The sequence below is a fragment of the Argiope bruennichi genome, chromosome X2 (assembly GCF_947563725.1).
Source record: "Argiope bruennichi chromosome X2, qqArgBrue1.1, whole genome shotgun sequence".
In the NCBI taxonomy this organism is placed as follows: domain Eukaryota; kingdom Metazoa; phylum Arthropoda; class Arachnida; order Araneae; family Araneidae; genus Argiope; species Argiope bruennichi.
Window position 1 is genome coordinate 67,189,636 of NC_079163.1, and position 25,769 is coordinate 67,215,404.

Genomic DNA, 25,769 nt, shown 5'->3' on the forward strand with positions numbered 1-25,769 from the left:
TGTGTATATATTTATTTTAAAATGAATGTCAGTGCCCAGCCAGCCACATGATTAATTGCTGTCAGCTTGGCCTGGAACACAGAATTGCATTTTTTTTTAAGTTTAAAACAGATGTCCTGAATGTTTCTATCATCTTTTAAGGTGCACACAGCAAATCGAATTTCACCCCCCCCGTGTGCCCGTCAAAATGTACCCGTTTTTTTGTAATTTGTTCCTTTTTTTTTTTCTTTCTTTTTTTTTCTTTTTTTTTTCATTATTCGTTGTCCCAATGAAAGGAAAGGATACATTATTTTAGCATCTCTTTTTGCAATTCCATTATCACTATTCCTTTGCGAAGAGATTCGTTTTTGAGTTATTATAGGCTGTAACTAGTTCAATTGTTAATGTGGATAAAATGATGGGAATTGCTTCGAAACTCCTTGATGACAAATAGTATCGAATCAGGTCTTGAGACCTGATTCATTTTGCGAACCGGTGTAGGTAGATCATACAGATAAGCGGCATTTGCGCAGAGCAAATATGGTATGAAAGCTTAAGAATAATGATCGACATCATATATGCTTCTTTACGTAAGTGATGGGGACGGCAATTTTTCGTAAACAATGGCGAATATTTCTGTTTCTTGCGCTTTGCATTTGGAAGGAAATATGTCACCTCATGTCCATACCAAATGTGGAAGAAAACAATAAATATTTATTAATTTCCGAAAGATACTTTTTTTTTTCCTCATGAAAAAAATTGATAAGTGATGCTTGTTAGGCAACGAATAGCTATTCTTATTAATAAATTTTTAATCAGTTTCTGATTTACTAATAGAACTTCGTACTTTTTAACTCTGTCTAAATGTAAATTTTACATATCTTTTCTCAACAACATTGTTACCATTGTTTACCATTGGTTTAATGAATTCTAGATGAACAAATGAACGACTTTCAGCGTTTGAGGAAGAATAAATTTCCTTAAGAATTGCAATGACTTGAATGATGGATGAGCTTTCATTTTCAATATTTCAAGAATTAAGTGTGATTATATCCATGTACTCGAATTTTGAATTACTGAATAAATAATTTATTAACTGTCAACAAAACTTAATGAAATCAATAACAAAAATTAAAAATGTTAAAATAATGATTGAATAGATTTATGTCAAATAAAAATGTATTTGCAATAGTTTGAAGTATGCACAACAACTGAAAAGTGAAGGTTCTCATAAAGCGCCATATGCCCTGAGGAATGCTATAACTGAGACTATCCGCCTCCCAAAATATTTAGAAAGGATTTCGTTTTGATCGCTTCAGTTTTATAAAAAACTAAACTATCTATTTCTTTCCAACAATTTTAAAAAAGTACACGCTTTTCCATATGGCCAATTTGTTTTCGAATTTGTCATCAAGGTCAATTTGGCATTCGTAAATTAATTATTTTTCATAATATGAAAGAAATGTTAACAAGATCAATCAGAAAATGATTTTGCGGATAGAGATGATCTTTATCACCCATCATACGAACACAAAATTATTCTATTGAAAAATTAGGTCAAGAAGCATGTCTGATAAGCATAGGACGATATGTACTGCGAAACCAGAGAATTTATTATTTATAGAAAAAGGATATTACACAAATATTCTAGTAGTAAGTTAAATTTCCTATTTTTGTAAGGAATTATTAATGTCACTTGTCTACGCTTAAAATTAATAACCAGACAAAATTTCAGATTTCTTTAGGTAAATTACTGTGATTGCTGCATAAATCAATAGGCTGTAAAAATCCCGACACAGATCTTCTTTTAATACAAAAATTTTATTCCAGTACATTCATGCCAACATTTTAAGAATTTGTTTTAAGCATTCTCAGTTGGTACACCACATCTGCAAATTGTCTCTTACATCATATGACAAATAATGTAATTTGATAAATTCCACTAATTTAAAATTAAATTGCTCCAATAATCAATTTCAACTAACTAGCGAAAATAATTATGCTCTGAGTAATTTAATAGGACAAGAATTCTCTAAACGGACAAAGGTGGCGTACCAAATAAATTTTTTCTTTAATGATAAATTGGAAAATTAGTCATTAACAAAAATTATATTTAACAAACTACGAATCTGGTTGACATTAATTTGTGCAAATTGATGTTTTAAAGCATATTTCATCTATTTACGCAATATTTAATTCTTTAATTTAAAATTAGATTTAGTTGGAGGATCTCAGCGCCATCTATTGAGTTAGTTAATAAGTAACGGAAAGTCTATTTTTAAAAAATTTCTAATGGTACAACATTAGTTGGTATCTACGATAAAAGGGATGAATTCAACTTTTAAATTATTAAACTCGGTAATTATCCTTCTAATCTAAATTTTCAAAAAATTCATTTTTTTACAATTTGATAGGATTAAAAGAGGTTGTAATAACAAAATTTCTTATATTTTAGCACCAAATAATCTCATTAAAATCTTAACTCCTAATGAATTTCCCTGAAACTAACGCAATATTGAAATTTTAATAAAAGAAGGGATGATTCACTTCTAATCATTTGACACAAATAAAAATAGACTTTCCATTACATATTAATTCAATAGATGGCGCTGAGACCGTCCAACTATTTATTTCTAAGCAGGAACAGTGTTAAGACGCGGGAAACACGATGGGACACTTTATTTGGTAGATATTTTTTCCCTGCTACTGGTCTGTAGTTTTTTGTTTTAATAATTAGTTGTGAGTATTCTTTTATAGTTTATATTATGTTATTGTATTTTTCACTTAAATTGATGGTTTAACCCAATTATGGTTATTTTTATAAATGACTATTAGCGATGAAAATTATATAGCACAATATTCTACTTTCAATACCTCTCCATTTTGTTAGAGGGATTCAATCAAATATTCACATGTAAATGTTTTTCATTATTATAAATTGTGAAACTATTACATATATAAACCAGTAAATAAAATTCAGACTGTAGATGCTATAATTTTTTTTTTAAATGACTAATCACTTACTAAAGAAATGCCCAGTAAGCTTTCAGCAAAGTGAATTCCTACAGATACCAATCTGTAAATATTTTTATTCGATGCTTCAACACTGTAAGTAACATCCTTATAATTTATGTGCATAAGTATTTATTTTATATCCCATAGCTGAGTATGCACAATGATTTCCATGTTAATTGAGAGTATATTACAAATCCTATGCTTAGCAGCCATTCAAACTACAGTTTCCTTAATGATTGATAATTATAATGAAAACAAACATATCATTTGCTTAACCACCTTGCAAAAATCAGCTGGTACATAAATATTTAAAACAAGTTTTAGTCGAATTACTTTTATTTATGTTTACTTTATTTCTTTGACTTTTTCAACTTGCTACAACTTTGTAAATAGAGTGTATTATGCATCTGTTATTTTTTGTCGTGCAGTATATAAAATTACCAAAATATAATTTTCTTCTAATAGAAACATATTTTTCTATAAATACTTATAAAAAATGGAAAATAACTATTTTGATTATATTGTTATAATATATTGTATTATACAAGTTTTTTCGCCTCTTAGTCAAACAACACAAATGAAGTTTTTGATATAATGAAATATATGTTTTTGTGAAATGCCTTCTTTGTAAGAAGGCTATAATGCTACATCTGTTCATAATTAATTACAACATACCAATGAAAAAATTAAATTAATATCCAGATTTTTTTTTTTTTAATTGTTGCCTGGAAAAATTACAATTTGTATGTAAATTAAGTTCAAAGGTTGTTTCATTTTGTAAGCTATTTTAAGTAACGATACTAAAAAAAAGTTGATTATAATAGATATTTTATAGAATGTTACTATTATTAAAGTTAATAAAATATCTTTTAGCTATCATTGAGCTATCACCAAATTCATAATTCTTCAAAGCTGAAGTTCAGTAGATTATTTAGTATAATCATAATATAGGAATCTATGTATCTATATATATATGGAACATTTAATCAAATCATGCACAGAAACTTAAGTCATTTATATTAATTAATATCTTCGTTTATATTTCTTTTTATGGATAAATTAATGCAAACTCATTTGTTACATTACTTATATTTAAAAAAATTATAAGTACTTCCGTATTTAACTGAAACTCAAATTAAAATAAATATACATAAACCTGAAAAGAAAAATTCTTTCACTCATTTCAGAAATTGTATTTATATTTGACATAATTTTTTATATGACTTTTGATACACTAATGCATATTTACCTTTAAATAATTTGTTGATATTTCTTGAATAATTATGCAAGAATTTTTATCAGAATATAATTAAAGACTGAATAAATAATTATTGAATCATTACCTGTTATTGATACCTTGTTTCTCATATTTACACGATTGAAGAAATATGAAACATGTATGGTACAATGCATTAAATATAATGTAAATAATCCTGCAAGAATATATTGTTGATATAGAGAAATTTATTTTAATAATGCACATTTGAACATATTAAATACAAATGATGCTCATTACAAATTTCTGTGAGTAAACTTTAGGTAGGAAAATACTCATTCAATTAAAATTAGTTTGGTTTTGTACCATTCTTTTTTATTTTAAATTTCCTTTGTTGGATACTTTTTTTCCATTAATGATATGGATATTTCAGATAGTAAATTTCTTAAATATGCTGTATTAGTTCAGGCAACAGAAAGATCAAAGCATGCATCAAGCACTTATCTTTTATTCAACATCTGGCAGAGGGTTGATATTTATTTTTTTTAATCTACTCCATATATAAATTACTTCAACTGAGAAAAAAAAAATTGCAACTAATTGTTAAAGAAAGCAGAACATCTATATACTATTAATAAAATTGGTTGTGTGCTTGTGTTTTGGCACTCTGTGGGCCAGATTGTTAGATCTACATACACCAAATTTGGCACATATATATCTTGGAGATGAGAAAGCGCATTTTTGAGCGACTGTTTTGAAATATTAATGAGAATTTCAATAAATTAAAAATTAAACTGAATTTCCTATTTTTTCCATGAAAATATCTGAACATAACACTGCATAAAAATTAATATTATATTGATTTAAAAATTGTCTATTTAACGATGCCAATTTAACCGTGCAAATTTTTACATTTTTTTAATGACATCCCTCCCCACACACAATAAGTTCCATAGTTGCATCAAGTATTTAATCATGTGACTTTCCATCATTGTTGAAAGCTAAGTAAAAAGGATTGTGCTTAATATATGAACAAATTACAAGAGAAAAAAGTTACAATACCACAAATTTACAAGATAGATAAAGGGTAATTTACATTATTTTTTAACACCATTATGATGTTATGGGAATAATTCCCATTTGAAAAGTTCATGGACATAATATACAGATTAAATAAGAATATTTAAAATAATCGAAATAAACTTTGTAATACAGTTGGCTTTAATGTTGAACAATTTGGCAGAATCATGGACATGAAATTAAATGTAAATAAATTCAACCAGTATTCCTAGTGAACCAATTGGTTGCCTGAGGTGGCAAGTTTGAAATACCAAAAATGATAAGACAGAGAATGTAAATATGAAAAGAATATCATGTTTTAATATTGCATGGCATTCCCTCCTTATTTATTAATCTATTGTTTTTTGTTTATATTTGATCATGAAATGTTTTCTTAATAAATGTTATCACAATTTTCTTTTTCTATTATATTTAAATTTATTAATATTAATTCATTTCGCCAGTTGTGAGTAGCATCTATTAAGCAGATTACATCTCAAAAAGCAGTTTGCTACCTAGGCCTTTCTAAATGCAGCTTTTTGTTTCCTTGTAGTGATTCAAATAGACTTGTTAGGATCATTACTTAATTATTTTTATAACGATTGCATGATAAGGATATTTGTGTACTTTATTGCATAAACATTAACATGAAGAATTTCAATTTCTCTGCTTCTAAAATATTAGAAACTTTAGTAATGTGTAAACTTGCATTATCATTTTAATATGATAAGCTTTAAGATTTAAGTGTAAAAATTTTTGACAAAGCAATTAAAATCTGTTTTCGTGACAAGGAAATATTCCTTTTATTTATATGACTATTGAAATGTCTTCTATTTATATGACTATTGTAATTGCTTTATAATAGAAAGTAAACCGCACATTTAATAAGAAAGACGAGAATACTTTATTTCCCGAAAACTGTTACACTCTAGTCATAAGTCCATCGAAATTCCAGATTGTAAGATGAACTACTCTCATTTGTACCTTTAATTTGCAATACTTCTTTTCTTTGTAATAATTTTTTTTTAAAAAAAGCCAAACCTTTCAAAAATTCCATTATGTACGAATTGAGATGCCAACACAATGATGACAGAAACACTCGACCGCAACATAAGTATTTTAATCTGCATGCAATAGTTTCAGAAAAAAGGAATACGTTAAATTTCATCAGCTGCAATTTATCTTCAAAGGCGGTCATCTACTTTGTGTTGTCCTCTCCGAAATAAAGTGACAAAGTTTTCCTGGAGCATTAGAACCCTCTGTAAGCTTTGCACAATGCTAAATTACCTTTGAGGATAACATTTTTAGAGTTTGCATACTCAAGAATTTGAACTTTCAAGCAACAATGAGAATTATTGATTTTTGCCCACTCGACACACTACATTTCTAAACAGATCTTTGATGAAAATTTACATAGACAAAAATATAAAATAACAAATAAATAAATAAAAAACTCACTGTACTGTATTTTTTATTTAATAAATAATTAGCATTTTATGTCTTGTATTTTATATAGAAGTTGATTGATTTTAATAAAAGAAGGGATGATTCACTTCTAATCATTTGACACAAATAAAAATAGACTTTCCGTTACATATTAATTCAATAGATAGCGCTGAGACCGTCCAACTATTTATTTCTAAGCAGGAACAGTATTAAGACGCGGGAAACACGATGGGACACTTTATTTGGTAGATATTTTTTACCTGCTACTGGTCTTTCCTTTTTTGTTTTAATAATTAGTTGTGAGTATTCTTTTATAGTTTATATTACGTTATTGTATTTTTCACTTAAATTGATGGTTTAACCCAATAATGGTTATTTTTATAAATGACTATTAGCGATTTATCATCACTAAAGATCGGCAAAAATATTTTGTAAGTCTTTTGACTATGTACGCTAATGCATACAGTTAAGCCTAAAGTTTGCCAATGGCATGCAGTTAATAATAAATACAACTGTATCGAGGAATATTTTAATAAAATACTAGATGATACCCGAGTCCGAAAAACAAAGAAGAATGTAGTGCCTGCTCTGAGAGGAAAAGTTACGAAATTAAAATCGTCAGAAAGCTATCTGGTAGAATCCATAATTTTTTGACAGCTGAAAGATTATTTTGAACCTATTTTCTATTAACTTTAAATATGATTGCAGTTTGTATTTGTAATATAATTTAGATTGTTTTTAACCATGATAGAAATGTGAATTTATACGAATTATATAAAATGTGTTTTAGCTCTTATGGTTTTAATTGTCCTTTCAACGCTTAGTTTTTGTTGCACCTCAGAATTTTATAAATATATATGTTTGTTACTATTAATTATTGCATTATCAATTTGCAGAATTTTTGTCTAGTATTATATTAAGCATGGAGGCAAGAATTGCAATAACTTCTTATGAAATCCTCCTTTTTACAGATTACTATGCTTGGAAGTTACATTTAGAGAGTCCAACTTTATTTACCTGAAATATTTTGCTTTTATAATTTCTGAAGCTTGCATATGTCGGTAATGAATCTAAATGCACAACACTTTCTATAATTAAAGAAAAAAGCATTTCATTGGCAATTGAGGTAGAAAATGGGAAAGAAAAAGATTATCGTGTAAATAAATTCCACATCAAAAGATGGGCATCTGATAGGGCACATCCAGGAGTGTGTGTGTGTGTCACCACACCTACCGTTGGGAAATCTGCCACTGTATATACTCATTTTTTTAAAAAGTTTTCCTCATATTAATGGATATATCTAGCATTGATATTTTCATTAATTTAAATATTTACCGACATTCAAATATTTTTATTCTGACAATCTGAGGCGGAAGTAAAAATAAAAAGTATTATGTATTATTACTTTTTACATATTAAAACTGGTTACATTTTGTAAAAATTGCTTTTTGTTTTTATTTTTCAGCTCATTTTAAAGTGTTACAAAGGCATTTAGCTTTTAATTTATAATTCAAAATATAATGGACTTTGAAATTAATTTTATAGAATAATTTGCCTCTTGGTTTGATGTGCAAGAATCATAATTAAAAAATTATTTTAATTAAGTGCTATCAATATTAAAATTTTCTCAAATACACAAAATTTAAAAACACCTAAGTAAAAAAGGTTTCAAATTTTTTTCACAAATCACGAAATAACATAAAATTGTTTAAAAATGATTTCAAATATTGTTTGAAACATTTCTCAGATTTTTTACTTCTACATTAATTACAATTTGCTCTTTTTAAAAAGTTTGTTTTGCAAAATTTAACCAAATGATAGATTAATATGACAGCCTAGAAAAAGAAAGCATGGAAAAATATTCTGTTCAAGTAAAGAAAATCACAATATTTGTTTTAATACATTTCTCTTTACTTCTGTTGTTCAAAATCAATACAAAAACCTTACACTTCAGCTATTCAGGCATATATTGATTGGTTATTTTTTGTTTCTTTCTCTTGATTTTTTCACTTTTGTATATTTAGAGAGAAATCTTTCAAACACATGTTATATTAATATTAATCACTTTATATCAATTAAATTTTTTAATAATATGCTGATTAAATTTTCATAATAGGCAGGTAAATTCCCATAAATGTTAGGTTAAATGTAAACTTTTAAAAATAATTATCCAATGGGAAGTTCTTTTTAAGCAAAAGAAGAAAAATCCATGTAAAATATTGTAATATTGCATACATAGTTGCTGTTTTAGAATGTATTAAGTGTTCAAAAACTATTGCAGTGTTGGAAATTTGAATCATAAACAATTTTATAATTATAAAAAATAACATAGTGTTTGATTTATGGGAAGATATATTAGTACTCAAACTACTTAGGTAAATAATTCCATTTTGAGCTTTCCTTGTTTCTTTTTTAAACTGTTCTCAAATTTCATTCTGACTGCCAATGCCCAATATATTTAAATGGTGACATTTTTTTATATTATGAACTGTCTTATTCTTCATAAAATATACAAATATTGTTGACCATTTTATATGTAGTTTGTACATTTAATATGTCCCTTTATTTATTGCAAAACCCATTTGATAGTGTTAATTAAAATTTTATACTGTGAATTATAACATTTATCTATACCAATGCAATAGATAAAATTTTTCATATAATTATTTCAATTTAGTTATATGCTGAGTATTTTACTTTATCATTTGATTTTTGAAAATTATATAGCACAATATTCTACTTCCAATACCTCTCCTTTTTGTTAGAGGGATTCAATCAAATATTCACATGTAAATGTTTTTCATTATTATAAATTGTGAAACTATTACATATATAAACCAGTAAATAAAATTCAGACTGTAGATGCTATAATTTTTTTTTAAATGACTAATCACTTATTAAAGAAATGCCCAGTAAGCTTTCAGCAAAGTGAATTCCTACAGATACCAATCTGTAAATATTTTTATTCGATGCTTCAACACTGTAAGTAACATCCTTATAATTTATGTGCATAAATATTTATTTTATATCCCATAGCTGAGTATGCACAATGGTTTCCATGTTAATTGAGAGTATATTACAAATCCTATGCTTAGCAGCCATTCAAACTACAGTTTCCTTAATGATTGATAATTGTAATGAAAACAAACATATCATTTGCTTAACCACCTTGCAAAAATCAGCTGGTACGTAAATATTTAAAACAAGTTTTAGTCGAATTACTTTTATTTATGTTTACTTTATTTCCTTGACATTTTCAACTTGCTACAACTTTGTAAATAGAGTGTATTATGCATCTGTTATTTTTTGTCTTGCAGTATATAAAATTACCAAAATATAATTTTCTTCTAATAGAAACATATTTTTCTATAAATACTAATAAAAAATGGAAAATAACTATTTTGATTATATTGTTATAATATATTGTATTATACAAGTTTTTTCGCCTCTTAGTCAAACAACACAAATGAAGTTTTTGAAATAATGAAATATATGTTTTTGTGAAATGCCTTCTTTGTAAGAAGGCTATAATGCTACATCTGTTCATAATTAATTACAACATACCAATGAAGAAATTAAATTAATATCCAGATTTTTTTTTTTAATTGTTGCCTGGAAAAATTACAATTTGTTTGTAAATTAAGTTCAAAGGTTGTTTCATTTTGTAAGCTATTTTAAGTAACGATACTAAAAAAAAGTTGATTATAATAGATATTTTATAGAATGTTACTATTATTAAAGTTAATAAAATATCTTTTAGCTATCATTGAGCTATCACCAAATTCATAATTCTTCAAAGCTGAAGTTCAGTAGATTATTTAGTATAATCATAATATAGGAATCTATGTATCTATATATATATGGAACATTTAATCAAATCATGCACAGAAACTTAAGTCATTTATATTAATTAATATCTTCGTTTATATTTCTTTTTATGGATAAATTAATGCAAACTCATTTGTTACATTACTTATATTTAAAAAAATTATAAGTACTTCCGTATTTAACTGAAACTCAAATTAAAATAAATATACATAAACCTGAAAAGAAAAATTCTTTCACTCATTTCAGAAATTGTATTTATATTTGACATAATTTTTTATATGACTTTTGATACACTAATGCATATTTACCTTTAAATAATTTGTTGATATTTCTTGAATAATTATGCAAGAATTTTTATCAGAATATAATTAAAGACTGAATAAATAATTATTGAATCATTACCTGTTATTGATACCTTGTTTCTCATATTTACACGATTGAAGAAATATGAAACATGTATGGTACAATGCATTAAATATAATGTAAATAATCCTGCAAGAATATATTGTTGATATAGAGAAATTTATTTTAATAATGCACATTTGAACATATTAAATACAAATGATGCTCATTACAAATTTCTGTGAGTAAACTTTAGGTAGGAAAATACTCATTCAATTAAAATTAGTTTGGTTTTGTACCATTCTTTTTTATTTTAAATTTCCTTTGTTGGATATTTTTTTTCCATTAATGATATGGATATTTCAGATAGTAAATTTCTTAAATATGCTGTATTAGTTCAGGCAACAGAAAGTTCAAAGCATGCATCAAGCACTTATCTTTTATTCAACATCTGGCAGAGGGTTGATATTTATTTTTTTTAATCTAATCCATATATAAATTACTTCAACTGAGAAAAAAAAATTGCAACTAATTGTTAAAGAAAGCAGAACATCTATATACTATTAATAAAATTGGTTGTGTGCTTGTGTTTTGGCACTCTGTGGGCCAGATTGTTAGATCTACATCCACCAAATTTGGCACATATATATCTTGGAGATGAGAAAGCGCATTTTTGAGCGACTGTTTTGAAATATTAATGAAAATTTCAATAAATTAAAAATTAAACTGAATTTCCTATTTTTTCCATGAAAATATCTGAACATAACACTGCATAAAAATTAATATTATATTGATTTATAAATTGTCTATTTAACAATGCCAATTTAACCGTGCAAATTTTTACATTTTTTTAATGACATCCCTCCCCACACACAATAAGTTCCATAGTTGCATCAAGTATTTAATCATGTGACTTTCCATCATTGTTGAAAGCTAAGTAAAAAGGATTGTGCTTAATATATGAACAAATTACAAGAGAAAAAAGTTACAATACCACAAATTTACAAGATAGATAAAGGGTAATTTACATTTTTTTTAACACCTTTATGATGTTATGGGAATAATCTTCATTTGAAAAGTTCATGGACATAATATACAGATTAAATAAGAATATTTAAAATAATCGAAATAAACTTTGTAATACAGTTGGCTTTAATGTTGAACAATTTGGCAGAATCATGGACATGAAATTAAATCTAAATAAATTCAACCAGTATTCCTAGTGAACCAATTGGTTGCCTGAGGTGGCAAGTTTGAAATACCAAAAATGATAAGACAGAGAATGTAAATATGAAAAGAATATCATGTTTTAATATTGCATGGCATTCCCTCCTTATTTATTAATCCATTGTTTTTTGTTTATATTTGATTATGAAATGTTTTCTTAATAAATGTTATCACAATTTTCTTGTTCTATTATATTTAAATTTATTAATATTAATTCATTTCGCCAGTTGTGAGTAGCATCTATTAAGCAGATTACATCTCAAAAAGCAGTTTGCTACCTAGGCCTTTCTAAATGCAGCTTTTTGTTTCCTTGTAGTGATTCAAATAGACTTGCTAGGATCATTACTTAATTATTTTTATAACGATTACATGATAAGGATATTTGTGTACTTTATTGCATAAACATTAACATGAAGAATTTCAATTTCTCTGCTTCTAAAATATTAGAAACTTTAGTAATGTGTAAACTTGCATTATCATTTTAATATGATAAGCATTAAGATTTAAGTGTAAAAATTTTTGACAAAGCAATTAAAATCTGTTTTCGTGACAAGGAAATATTCCTTTTATTTATATGACTATTGTAATGTCTTCTATTTATATGACTATTGTAATGTATTGTAATTGCTTTATAATAGAAAGTAAACCGCACATTTAATAAGAAAGACGAGAATACTCTATTTCCCGAAAACTGTTACACTGTAAATTGTTTTACTGCTGTTTCTCTCTAGTTGATTTAAAACCCATTGTTCTCGTATGTAATTAGAAACATGAGATTTTTTCTTTCAAATTGTTGAAATACATTTCTTATCCAACATTTGTTCATGTAAAAAATCCTAAATTTTTTCCCCTTTACAGGTTGGAACATTCAGAAGAATTTAACATTCAAGATATTCGTGCTAAAATGTATGGAAAAGTACTTAACCAACAGTGAAATAATTTTCCATATCGCCAAAAAGAAGTAAGTAGACAGTATGGTCATATTTTACACGCCGCTGATATTTTCCTTATACTTTCTTCCAATTCCACAAGATTGCATTTTAGAACTATCACTAAAGAAATGGCACTGATAAAAGTCGCCATTGTCAAGCTGAAAGTATAAATTTATTGAAGCGATACGACTGTGAGATTGCAAGTTTTGCGTAGAAAGTGGAAGAGAAAGTATCGTTATATTACCTAAAATAATGAAAAAGAAAATTTTCAATGTATTATATAATTCTATTGGTCTTAAATACTATTGTAAACTGGGGGAACCGTCTTGAATCAACTTTAATCGAACCAGAACATTTCTTAGATCAACTTCGTTGAACATCTGTAGGAATTGTGGATTATCATAAAACAGCCGAAACATTAATACAACAGAAACGAATAGATATTAGAATTAGTTATGAATGAACATGTCTACATGATGCTCCGAAAATATCTGCAAATATTTGAAAAGGGGAGACGGGTAGAGGGGATTAAAATAAGCATTTTTTGTCTGAATATGTGTCCGGAAATGATGCGTGTAAGCACCAGTAGATGGAGTAGGTTTGGAGCATCTATGAATAAAAGGTCGTTTGGTCGCTGGGATTAGAACAGCATGCATTGCTTTATAAACGCATAGCTTGCAGATATCCATCTGATGTTTGGGGCAGCGGACAGAAATGGACTAGCTGCTCAGAGGTTGTACAGGGAAAGATTTCCTAGTAGATAACTACCGAATCGATGAACATTTGAACGTGTCCATCGCCAGTTCTGCGAAATTGGATTTTCCACTGAAAGCAGGCGGGATGTGGGTAGAAGCGTCCAATGCCAGCAATGGAAGAAAGTGTTTTACTTGCAATTGAACGGAACCCTGTTGTAAGCGCGAGAAATATTTCGCGTAACTTCGGTGTGAGGTGTGCGCTTGTATGGGCTATTCTCCATGATGAAGGCATGCACCCATTTCACTTATAGAAAGTATAAGCATTAAATGTGGATGGCTATCCTTTAAGTGCAGAGTTTGCTACTTGGTACCTGCAACAGCCGGATTTCTCCGCATACATGTTATTCACCGACGAAGCGACATATACACGACACGAGATGGAGTGTTTAATGACCATTCACATGTTTGCGCTCTTGATAATCCGCATTCAACAAGATTACATGCAATTCCAGCAGAGATGTTCCATCAATATTTGGACTGGTATGGTTCATGATTATCTGATCGCATTGCATATCTTTCCGACGCCTCATATGAACGGACGCACTTACTCCATTTTCCTGCGAGAGACATTGTCCAAATTGATGACCGACGTCTCTGCTTTCATTCAGTGACGAATCTGGTTTCAGTATGATAATACTCCTGCACATTTCAGAAGAGATGTGCGGAATTACCTGGACGCAACGTTTGCATACCGCTAGATTGGTGGAGATGGACCCGTTTTTTGATCACCACTATCACCAGATTTGTCATGTTTAGATTTCTTTTTGTGAGGGGCATTTGAAGAACACCCTTTACTCAATCCCCATTGCCTCCCCAGTACTTGCCGTCGGACTGTCTGTTGCTGCTGGGAATGTCAGGGATGTGCTTGGTATCTTAGAAAATTTACGGTCATCAGTGCACCGACAGTGTGAATCATGTTCGTGTTGGAGGTAGATTCCTCGTTTGATCATCTGCAGTAAAACCGCGCTTATTAAAATTATCGTTGTGATATTTCCACGAGCCTGTCTTTATTTCGCTATTTATATTTTATTTGCGACTAGCGCTTAAACGGCTCTTTCCGGACATACTTTCTATTACAAAAAAAAAAAAAATGTTTTTTGGTCCCTTCCTCCCCCTTTTCAAATATTGGCTGATATTTTCGGAGCACCCTGTATTTGCTGAGTATCGAAATGTGTTGGTGATTCTCGCTTGTAACATTTGTAAATTTTGTTACCCGAAAATCTTTGAAGATTTTTTTTTTTTTTTTTTTTTGCAAGTATTAAGTCATTTGAAAATTTATAATATGGGTAGCAATAACAAGATTTTGTTCAAGTTTCATTTTCGGTACATGCGGTACAGAGGGTGTCAGTTTAGTGCCTAAAAATTCAGAAAGTAACTTAGAAAGTTGAACATTTTTTTGTGAACATGCACTTAATCTTTGTTTGAAAATAGTGGAAGAAGGGAAATGGTTTTTACTTGAACTGTGCATTCTCGAAAGAAGTCAAGATGAGACTAAAAGGCATTTTAAGAAGTTTCTTTGGCAACATGAATGCAAAACGCTTAAAAATTGGGGCTGGTTGTTTTTCGTTTGATAGATAATGCAAATGTAGAGGACTCTTCATAATTTGGTATATGAGTTAAGTGGTTTTATTTTTGAATCTTTCGAATTGTGGGAGAAATTTCATGCAGCTATCATTTTCTCTGTAAATTGCATTTCCCCCCCACCCGATTAGAAAAAATTATATTGAAATGTCTCTGGAAAAAATTTGAAAAATATCCTTACATGGGCTCTTCTTTTACATTTACTATACATATTTACAGTGAAATAAATGTTTTAAATGAATCTTCATAAAACATACCATGACCTTATTAAATATCGAGCAACTTTTTCTCCCTTTTATAATAATATTTCTTTCATGAAGATACTTCGAAACTTTTTTCGGGCGCCATGAAAGCGAAGAAACTGAGGACAGCTCAACTGTAAAACATGAAGATTTTTTTGTTTTGTCTTTCAAGCAAGAAACTTTTTATTGTGATATAATTCTTGGTATGCGATCATGAATAGTCACCTTCAGACGAATATTTTACATAAGAATCCTATATTTTATTTTTCGAGTAAAAATAATCTAATGGTCCAGCAGTTAGTTTTATTTTTATGTTTGTAAATGCAACATATATTATTTTGAAATACCAAAATCGATATTCAGTATCAAGAAAATATCGATATTCTTCAGTGGTTGTCATCATTCTCGTAATTGCTTGGTGTGTATTCGAAATATTTGTTAGATATTATTATTTCTTACTTACAGTGGCTCAAAAAATTGAGAGTACACTTTACTTTTACTTGATAAATCCGACTTTCAATACGAATAACACATTACCAGGAAGTGCAAACCTGTTTTTATTTTTACACATAACAAATGGTTTAATTTAGAGTAAAAATAAAGAAAAATAAATGAAAAACTTCTTAATTGAAAAGTTTCAGAAGCATTTTAAATAAACATACGCAGAATTTTGCCGCAAAAAATTGAGAATACACAATGAAATTTTTATAATATCTCGCATAGAAAGAACGTGTCAGTATTTCGTTGCATGTCTTTTGGCTTTTATAATGGCCTCTAAACGTTGTGGTACCGATTCGACCAATTTTTGGTGGTATCTGTAGATATTTCACTCCATTCTTCTTGCACCACTTGTTTTAAATGGATTTTGTTTCTAATTTTGTGTTTTTGGACCACTGCTTCGAGTGTGGCACACAGATATTCAATGGTATTTATGCCGGGGTAATGTGGTGGTATGTGTAACTTCTGTTTACAATGGAAAAAAAACACCGCCATATTTTGACATTACGTGCATTCTGTTTGGGGTTGTTGTCCAACTAGAAAATGAAATTTTCATCTAAACTCAAATTTTAAGCATTTTTCTTTAGATTTCTGCGAAGTATATCCAAATAAACCCTATCGTTTATAATGCCATCTATAAAAATTAAATTTTCTTCCCCGGATGAAGACATGCAACCTCAAATCGTGACGGAGTCACCATCATATTTAACTGTAGGACGTAAATTTTTTGGATCCAAAGCAGTATTAGGCTTTCTCCATACAGTACGATGGCTGTCACTGTCAAAAATGTTCAGTTTTCTTTCATTACTAAATATAGTTTTCTTCCAAAGGTTATTGGTCTTCAATTGATAAGTTTTTGCTAACTTCAAATGCTTTTTCTGAATTTGCAAGCTGACGAACGGCTTCTCTCTAACAATTCGACTTTTATATTCAGCTTGTCTAATGGCATTTCGCGTAGTTTCAGCACTTACACTTCTGCCTATGATTTGAAAGATTTCTGCAACAAGTTGGATGAACCGTATGGTCGCAACAATCTAAAGAAAAGTGTTAAAAATTTGGGTTTAGATGGAAATTCCATTTTCCAGCAGGACAACGACCCCAAACAGAATACACGTAACGTCAAAATGTGGTGTCTTTTTCATTGTAAACAGCAGTTACACACCCCATCACAGTACCCCGACATCAATGCCATTGAATATTCATGGGCCATTCTAAAAAGTGGTTCAAAAACACAAAATTAGAAATAAAACCCATTTAAAACAAGTGTTGCAAGAAAAATGGAGTAAAATATCTTTAGATACCACCAAAAATTGGTCGAATCGGTACCATGACATTTAGAGGCCATTATAAGAGCCAAAAGACATGCAACGAAATACTGACACTTTCTTTCTATGCGTGATATTGCAAAAATTTCATTAGAATATTCTCAATTTTTTGAGGCAAAATTCTGCGTGTGTTTATCTAAAATGCTTCTGAAACTTTTCAATTTAGAAGTTTTTCTTTGATTTTTCTTTATTTTTACTCTAAATTAAACCATTTGTTATGTGTAAAAATAAAAACATGTTTGCACTTCCCGGTAATGCGTTATTTATATTGAAAGTTGTATTTATCAAGTAAAAGTAAGGTATACTCTCAATTTTTTTGAGCCACTGTACATCGTAATATCAGATCGATCAGCATATCATCGATCGGCATATGCCATCATTTAACATGCATTAATAATGGTGAATAAATTTCAGTACAAATATTTTGATTACATTAAGGCAAAACTACAATTTAAAAAAAAATCATATTAAGACATATTATGACATGTATCAAAATAGGAGCAAGTTTGTAGTATATATACATATATATAGCAAATATAAATAAATTATTGAACCTAAAAAGAACAATACATTCTACACTCATGTCTATAAATTAAGGATAATGCAAGTTCAGGAAAAGAAATAGTTAGAAGCAAAACAAATGTTGTAAAGCCTATTTATTAAACAAAAAGTAAAGAGCAAAAAAGATGCTATACGTTTGTTATCATTAATAAAAATTACGATTTTTTGCTCCCGGGAGCATAGAAAAAAAAACTGTTTACAAAAACCAATATTACATGGATGGTATGATGGTTAATGCATAGTGTATCTCCCAGATGATGCAATATAGTCCGTACAACGCCTAGGCATGTTGAGTATCAAATTATCGATCTGATCTTGGGGAATATTACACCATTCATCAAACAATGCTCACCGAAGTTCGAGAAGGAGAAGGTTGACGGGCTGCAACTCGTCGGCTAAGCATGTCCTACACATGCTCTGCTGCATTCAAGTCCTGTGAGAATGATGGCCAGTCGATACGCCAGCATATATCTCCATGATATTCTCCGATCAAATGCCTTCGTTTACGGTGTTTGCATGGTGAGGACGGGCGTTGTCATCCATAAACACGAATTCTGCATCCATGGCGCCCCGAAACAAGCGTACATGTTGTTCCAGAATGACGTCCCGATAGATTTGGCCTATCAAGGTTCCAATTTGAACATGCAGGTCAGTTCTGGAACCCAGAATAATTCCTCCAAAACCAAGCAATCCTGCACCACCGTAACGGTGTCGTTCAATGATGTTCTCTTGGTAGTAACGGGTACCTGGCGTACCATATGAAAGTTCGGCAAGAATCAGATTGCAAGCTAAACCTGGACTGTTCGGAAAACATCACACAAGCCCACTTTTGCGGTGTCCACAATGCAGGCTCTCTACTCCTGGCTAACCGCAGGCGACAATGAGTTGCTGTAAGTGGAACACATCTGACAGGCCTACGAGCATATAGACCAATCTTCCCTAAGCATTTGTTCACGGTCTGCCCTGAAACTGTTCTACCAGTGGCTGAATAGAGCTGACGAGATAGGTTTGATGCTGTGCTCCGTCTGTTTCGTTTGGCAGTAATTGCCAAATACCGGTCCTCATTCGGCGTTGTAACTCGGGGGCGACCTTTGCTGTAACGTCTACTCACATTACCATCATCTTGGAATCGTTGCCAAAGCCTGGAGATGACACTTTGGGCGATTCCAAAATCCTCGGATACTTTCAGCTGGGTACGCCCACATTCCAGAAGGCCGATAATTCTACCACGTAAAAAATCATTCAAATGCGTCCTTTGTGTCATAACTATGCGATTATTGCACTGAAAGGCTTATAAAGCGCTTGCGAACAATTTTACATTTTTGTCTGTACTCCTTATATATCACTATCTTACATTCTCCTCATTGTAACGTACTACCGGTGTCATCTGGTGGCTTCCTGCAATTTACATATGATTTTTGAAGATGTGTGCTGTCATTTTATGGGTGATATATGTATTTTAGAGTTCGATTTCTGCGTGACTCTGAATTATCTTTAATTTATGAACATGAATGTAAATAGGAGAAAAAGATGCAATTAATAATAAACTGAGGCAAAAAATATATAATTAAAATTATACAATTTTATAGTATCAACTTAAATTGTTATGTTCACCTGTCTACTTGAGTTTTCTCGTTTCACCAGCTCTCAACAAAACTTATATGCGCTTGTCGACATGTACCAGCGATGCTTCGAATGTATAGGATTGTCTTTCGCCACCCTGTTTAGTATATGCCGATATTCACCTTAGAATATCCACTTTCTCTAATTTCGTTCTTTCACAGTATCTATATAAGATTAGAATAAAGACTTTTGATGAAATTTGTAAGAAAACATTTGTAAATTATCGATGTTAAAGTACTGGAATGGATTTATTTTAAATATAACATTCGTGATTGCTATTTGGGGATTATTGGCCACATTGAAATTTATATTAAATATACACGGCACTTAATAAAATCAATTTATACATAATATATACGACAAGAATAAAATCAATTTATACATAATATATACGACAAGAATAAAATCAATTTATACATAATATATACGACAAGAATAAAATCAGTTTACACATAATACATATGGCTATCTTCTATTTTATAATAATACTACGTCTGCTTTATCTGCTTTCATTTGTTCTTTATACATGAAAGAAAGAAGCAAAGCACCTATACCTTTGACGTCGTATAGTTTTTATATTCCATCTATTTAAAGTTTTTTAGACCCTCAATTAATGATAAGTAATTAATTATTAATCTAAAAAACAATACCTTGGAATACATGATATTTTTAATCTCATCATTTGGTGTGTATATGTAAAAATTGTTTGGAGTTCCCGTTCTAGAATTTGGGAGTATGTATTTGGCTGTTAGAGCAAGCCCGAATTAAACTCTGTTAATGCCTATAGGCAGTGGAATGTTGTAATCCAATTTTCCCTTCCCAGTTTCCGAAATCAGTTTTTTTATTGTTTTAATTTAAATTAATATATATAAACAGCAGGGTTGCCACGCTACCGGAAAAACGAAGAAAATTTCAAAATAGACTAAAAACCTGGGAAAATACTAGAAATTTGGAAATTTTCTTAAAAACCGGGAAAATATAGGGAATTTTAAGTTCCTTATTTATTTTTTTTCTCATCTAAAAAATGCCCATCTCTAAAGATTGCAAGAATAAAATATCGTAGTCATAGCTGCCTAAAGTAAAACAATTCCATTCGCGATTGTGTAATGCGGAAATTCACCGCTTTTCTACTCTCCCCCCCCCCTTTTTTTTTTAAAAAAAAAACACGCTTAAAATTAGAGAAATAATTATACAAAAAGTAATGACACTGAAAAGAATTTTCATAAAAAAAAATTCATTTCAGAAATGAAATTTTTGAAATTTTAAGATTGTATAAAAAATAACTTTTTTTGCTTTGATATTTTCCGAAGCTATGACAGAAAAAAGTAAATTTATTCAAACCCATTTCCTGCCCCTCCCCGTTTAAGAAGGCATAGCGATTTTTTGAAACGCAGTGAAATCTAGATGCTACATGTGTGCTTAATTTTGTTCTGTTCTGTCCTGTCCAGGGCTGCAGAATTATATAATTTCAAATAACCGAACATTCAATTATATAATGCAATTTTTTTTTCTCCCAAATACATAAATTTTTGTTAAACAGATATTTTGAAATCTCGTTTGACCCAATCCTGCTTTTAAGTATTTTTAATTTTCAGCAATAGTTTAATTGATTTGTTTAACTTTATTTGGTCTAAAATTCTACATTTTTTTTCTATTGGGTTGGCAACTAAGTAATCGCGGATTTTAAATAAGAATGAAAATTCAATCTTTTTGTTTAAAAATATAACTTTATTCACTTAGGCACTATCAATCTTTGTCGATGACCTTTTTCCATCTTTCAGTGTCATAATTCCAGGTTTATAAAATTTCCGATTTCTCCAAGCAAAAAACCGAATTAAATGTGATTTTAAATCATGAACTTCATTCAAAATTTTATCATTTAAGGAGTTCTGCATGGAACGGAATAATTCCATTTTTAAATTGGGATAAAAGCAAAACCAAATAACTAATCGATATTTTTTTTTTTTTTTTTTTTTTTTTTGCTAAATTGAAGGTGGAAGTCCAAGCAACAAGAAAACAATATATGTTAGTTTCTTTGAACACGTTGACAAAATAAAATAATGTGTTAAATCCATCTATTGACAAAACCCGCAATGACTTAGTTGCCAACCCAATATATGGTGTTAAGTATGTCTTGCTCCCTCGAGAATTGTTTAAATGCTATATATATATATAAACTGATTTCATGCTTATTTAGCCATCACTAATTACATTTTTCTTTTTTTCTTGCAGTGGGAATATTTGGCCAGTTCAGCACAGAAAATAATCTTGATCAAATTTGAAAGCAAATCAATCAACAAATCAATGAAATGAGCCAGTCATATTTAATGACTTTATTTAGCTTTTGTGATAATAACAGAGAAAAAGCAATAGCAAAAGTTTGGAAATTATTCAGTCCTATAGTCTAAATAGATTTAATTGGCATAGACATAAAACTTTCTTTATTTAAGACTTATCTTCCAGGCATTATTTGTTGTTAATATTTCCAATGGAGAAACAACATTACATTTTGAATCTATCGCTTGAACAAATAACGCTAAGAAAAGTCGCTGTTATTTTGTGGAGCCAAGCTGATATTTTACATCTAATAAAATCATTTCGTTGGCAGTCACTAATTTGTGATGATACGATACGAGTGTGGCAGAATTCAATAGAAAGCAAAGTGAAAAAAAAAGCATCAGTAATTCTGTTAACTGATACAGTCAAGGAGGAACTTATGGATGTTATTAAACCTATTGGTCCTGAAATATTGAAATGGAGAAATTATCATCAATTATTGACTTTGGATTCATATTTTACCTCAAATGTCTTGCATCAACTTTGTTGGACATCTGTAGGAACTGTAGATTATAAAAAAACTGCCGAAAAATTGATAAGACAGCAACGGATGGATATTATGAGTAGCTATAAACTAGCATGCATGTACTGTTTGGATGACAGCATTAAAACAATCTGGGAGAAATTATCTGAAACTAACAAAAGACTTTTTTATGATGAAGAAACCCCTTTACGTATTAGACAGCCGGAACTAGTTATTTTTTGGACATACTTTATTAAAGGTGAAATCGCTAAGCTGGATGTTTTTATTAATAGAAACAGAAATGAACGCGAACGTACTCTTTACCAATATGCGTTTGAACATGCAGCACTGAGTGGTAATAAAGTAGCAACTGAGTATTTTTATCAAAAATTAACGTCTGAAGAAAGAGAAGTTTCTTTATTGGAAACAGCTGAAAGTGTAGTAAATAAGCGATGTTCCAGTGTTTATAATGCCCTGTATGATTTTCCAAAAGAAAATTTTTGTAGTGTTTTATGTTATTTGCTATCTGAAATGAGTGAAGAAGAACAGATACAAGTGTTTAAAAGTAATCCTTATGGAACCTTGTTCTGTTTTATAGATTGGCCATGGCAAGATCTCTTAATGAAAGTTGCAGGACTGCTGTGGACCTTTTTACTTGATAACGACTACGATTTAATAATTCAGATTCTTGCCAGAAATCGTACCATCACTGGCTATAACTATCCAAAATTACTAGCTGGACTTTTTCTGCAAGCTCCTAGTCATTGTAGAAATTATATAATAGGAAGACATCAATTTTGGCTTCCTGTTGTTATTTGCACTAACAATACAGAAATTATCAAATTGATTCTTAGAAATGTAGATGATAAAGACAGAGAGGGATTCGTGTTATGTCAAACCGGATATCATCTATGTTGGAAATTAATAGAAGATGAAAAATGGTCTTTACTTGAATTGTTTGTTTCAGAATGTAGATTATCGAGTGAAGCGACGACAATACTGAAAAATAATTTTATGCGTTATATCGCTCTTTATTACAAAGAAGAAAGTCAACTTAAATTGAGAAAACGCATGTGGGAAAGGTTCTTTATGTTGATAGATAAGGCCAAAGTGAAGGATGGCAACGAAGGAAATGTAGAAGAAGCTGAGAAAGAAGAAGGATCAGTTAGAAACAGACCGAAAAGAAAATGCAAAAGAAAGAATTATTAAATACTTTCATTGAATTGTACAGTAAATTTTACAGAATTTTCATTGATTGTACAGTAAATTTTACAGAATTTTCATTGATTGTACAGTAAATTTAACATATTTGTAAAATTAACAGTAAATTCAATAAATTTTATACTATTCAATAAAAATTAATATCGAATGGTCGTATCGACTATTTCTTTTGTTTTTCAATGTTTTCTTTTGTCTTTAATGTTATGTGATAATGTGATTGAAATAAATGCATTGTTCATCGAAGATATCTTCAAAGTCCAAGTTTCCAGCCACAAAAGAAAAAAGGATAACAAATTGAAGAAATTTTTCGAATTCTGTTTTTGAAATTCGATTGAATTATGTGGAAAAATTTATTACTTACGGTGATTCTGATATTTCATTTTTTGAAAGAGAATTGCAAGCTTTCTACTTTTTACGAATCATTCGGACGATGCGTATCATACGAATTCATATGAACAGTTCTCATATCAAGAAGAACTTGCAAATTCCAGACTGGTTACTTACAGAGATTCAGATATTATATTTTTTGAAAGAGAATTGCAAGCTTTCTACGAATCATTTGAACGGTGCGTGTCGTAGGATTTTACACGAACAGTTTTCATATCATTGAAACCGAATTCCTAAAATTCACTGTAGAGGAGAATATTGATATTTCTTCTGCATGATCAAATATTATAAAACTTTTTCCTTGATAATAAATTGACATTTACTGTTTTTGTGTGTAAGTTGTATGTGAATCTTAATTTCTATATTTTTTTCACGGAACTTGCATATTAAATTTTGTTTACAATTAGTCAGATAAAATAATTTTATTTTTTGCTCCATACCTTTAAATTTTGCATAATTAAATATGTTACAGTGTATTAATCATCACATTTTGAAAAAGGAGTAATAGTAACCGAATTAAAGAAACGATTAATGAATGTATTAAGATTAAATAGAATTAAACATTTCAATATTTACAATATTAGACTATTTACAGAAAGAGGATAAGACAGTTTAAATAAAGAGTATGGTCCACTTGTGAGATGGGGACGGCCAACATGGTCTAGGCATAAGAAGAGCTTGCCTCCGTTTTTCATTTTAAAACGGAGCGCATAAGCAACGTCAGACCTCAGATGTCCATTCCTGACGGAAAACCTTTTAGGCGCCTGACGTCATTATATATGCGAACTTCTCTCATTGGATGTTAAAATTCAGCTAGATCTGATTTGACATGATTGGCGTCGCCATCTCTTACAATTGAAATCAATTAAGCATTTTAATTAATTATTATCCTTTAATTGAAGCAAGTTTTCAGTTCTTAATATTTCATTCTACAAGTTCAGTTGTCCTGGGATAATTGATCCCAGTAATTTGACATACATTGAATAATTGGCCTATAATAACACTAAATAAATTCTTATTAGAAAATAAAAATTTCCAAAATGAGTTAAATATAAGGAATAATAATACAGTTCGCGTAAATAAAGTACCAATGACAACAAATAAAGATAATAATGAAAAACAGCACACAATGAATTTAGAAACACTTGGATCATTCACCTTGATGAGTAAAGTTTCATTAATTCGGCGAATGAAGAGGTTAGTTTAGGGCCTCTTGGTCACCTACTTTTTTTTTTAGCTCGTATATATCCAGGTTTTACTTCGATTATTCTATATGGCCCTAAGAATTTTGGTGTTAGATTCAGACCTTTTCCAAATTGTGTTCTCTGAAAAACCATTAAGTCTTCCTTCTGGTCCCTAGAAGCCTTCTTGGGGGTTTTTTTATCGCATCTTTTTTTTTTTTTATCTTTTATTTTCTGCTTAGATCTTTTGGATGGATGGATAGTGGGATTTATTGGCGCAAGAGCCATATTTGACTATACTGCGCCAGTCGTATGGTTAAAAAATATATAAGGCGTTTTTATGTAAGATACTGTAGAATTTGAAACTGGTTAATAAAATTACCAGGCCATGTCTCCTAACATTGTATAAATGACAACAAATTGAAATATTAAATAAAATTATAAAAAACGATTGCTTTTAAAAATTTAAAAAGGTTTTTGTGGGGACGTTCCCCCACGAGCATTTGCATGTCCACTGTTGAAGCACAAAAAGAAAGAAAGAAAAGAAAACC

At 29.7% G+C, this 25,769-nt stretch overlaps 1 protein-coding gene across 7 annotated transcripts in view; it reads left to right on the plus strand.

Moving 5' to 3' along the window:
- Nucleotides 1-24,364, plus strand: part of LOC129960290 (uncharacterized) — a 50,480-nt gene extending 26,116 nt beyond the window's left edge. For 4 of the 7 annotated variants that reach the window (XM_056073603.1, XM_056073598.1, XM_056073599.1 and 1 more), the window contains 2 exons: nt 12,971-13,073; nt 21,862-24,364. In XM_056073603.1, the coding sequence (XP_055929578.1) occupies nt 22,118-23,638 (1,521 nt within the window). In that variant the 5' untranslated portion in view covers nt 12,971-13,073; nt 21,862-22,117 and the 3' untranslated portion in view covers nt 23,639-24,364. Of the gene's footprint in view, nt 1-2,616; nt 2,719-6,925; nt 7,015-12,970; nt 13,074-21,861 lie in introns of those variants that run through there. The other 3 variants (XM_056073600.1, XM_056073604.1, XM_056073602.1) reach the window with 3 other exon arrangements.
- The last annotated feature ends 1,405 nt before the right edge of the window (nt 24,365-25,769 follow it).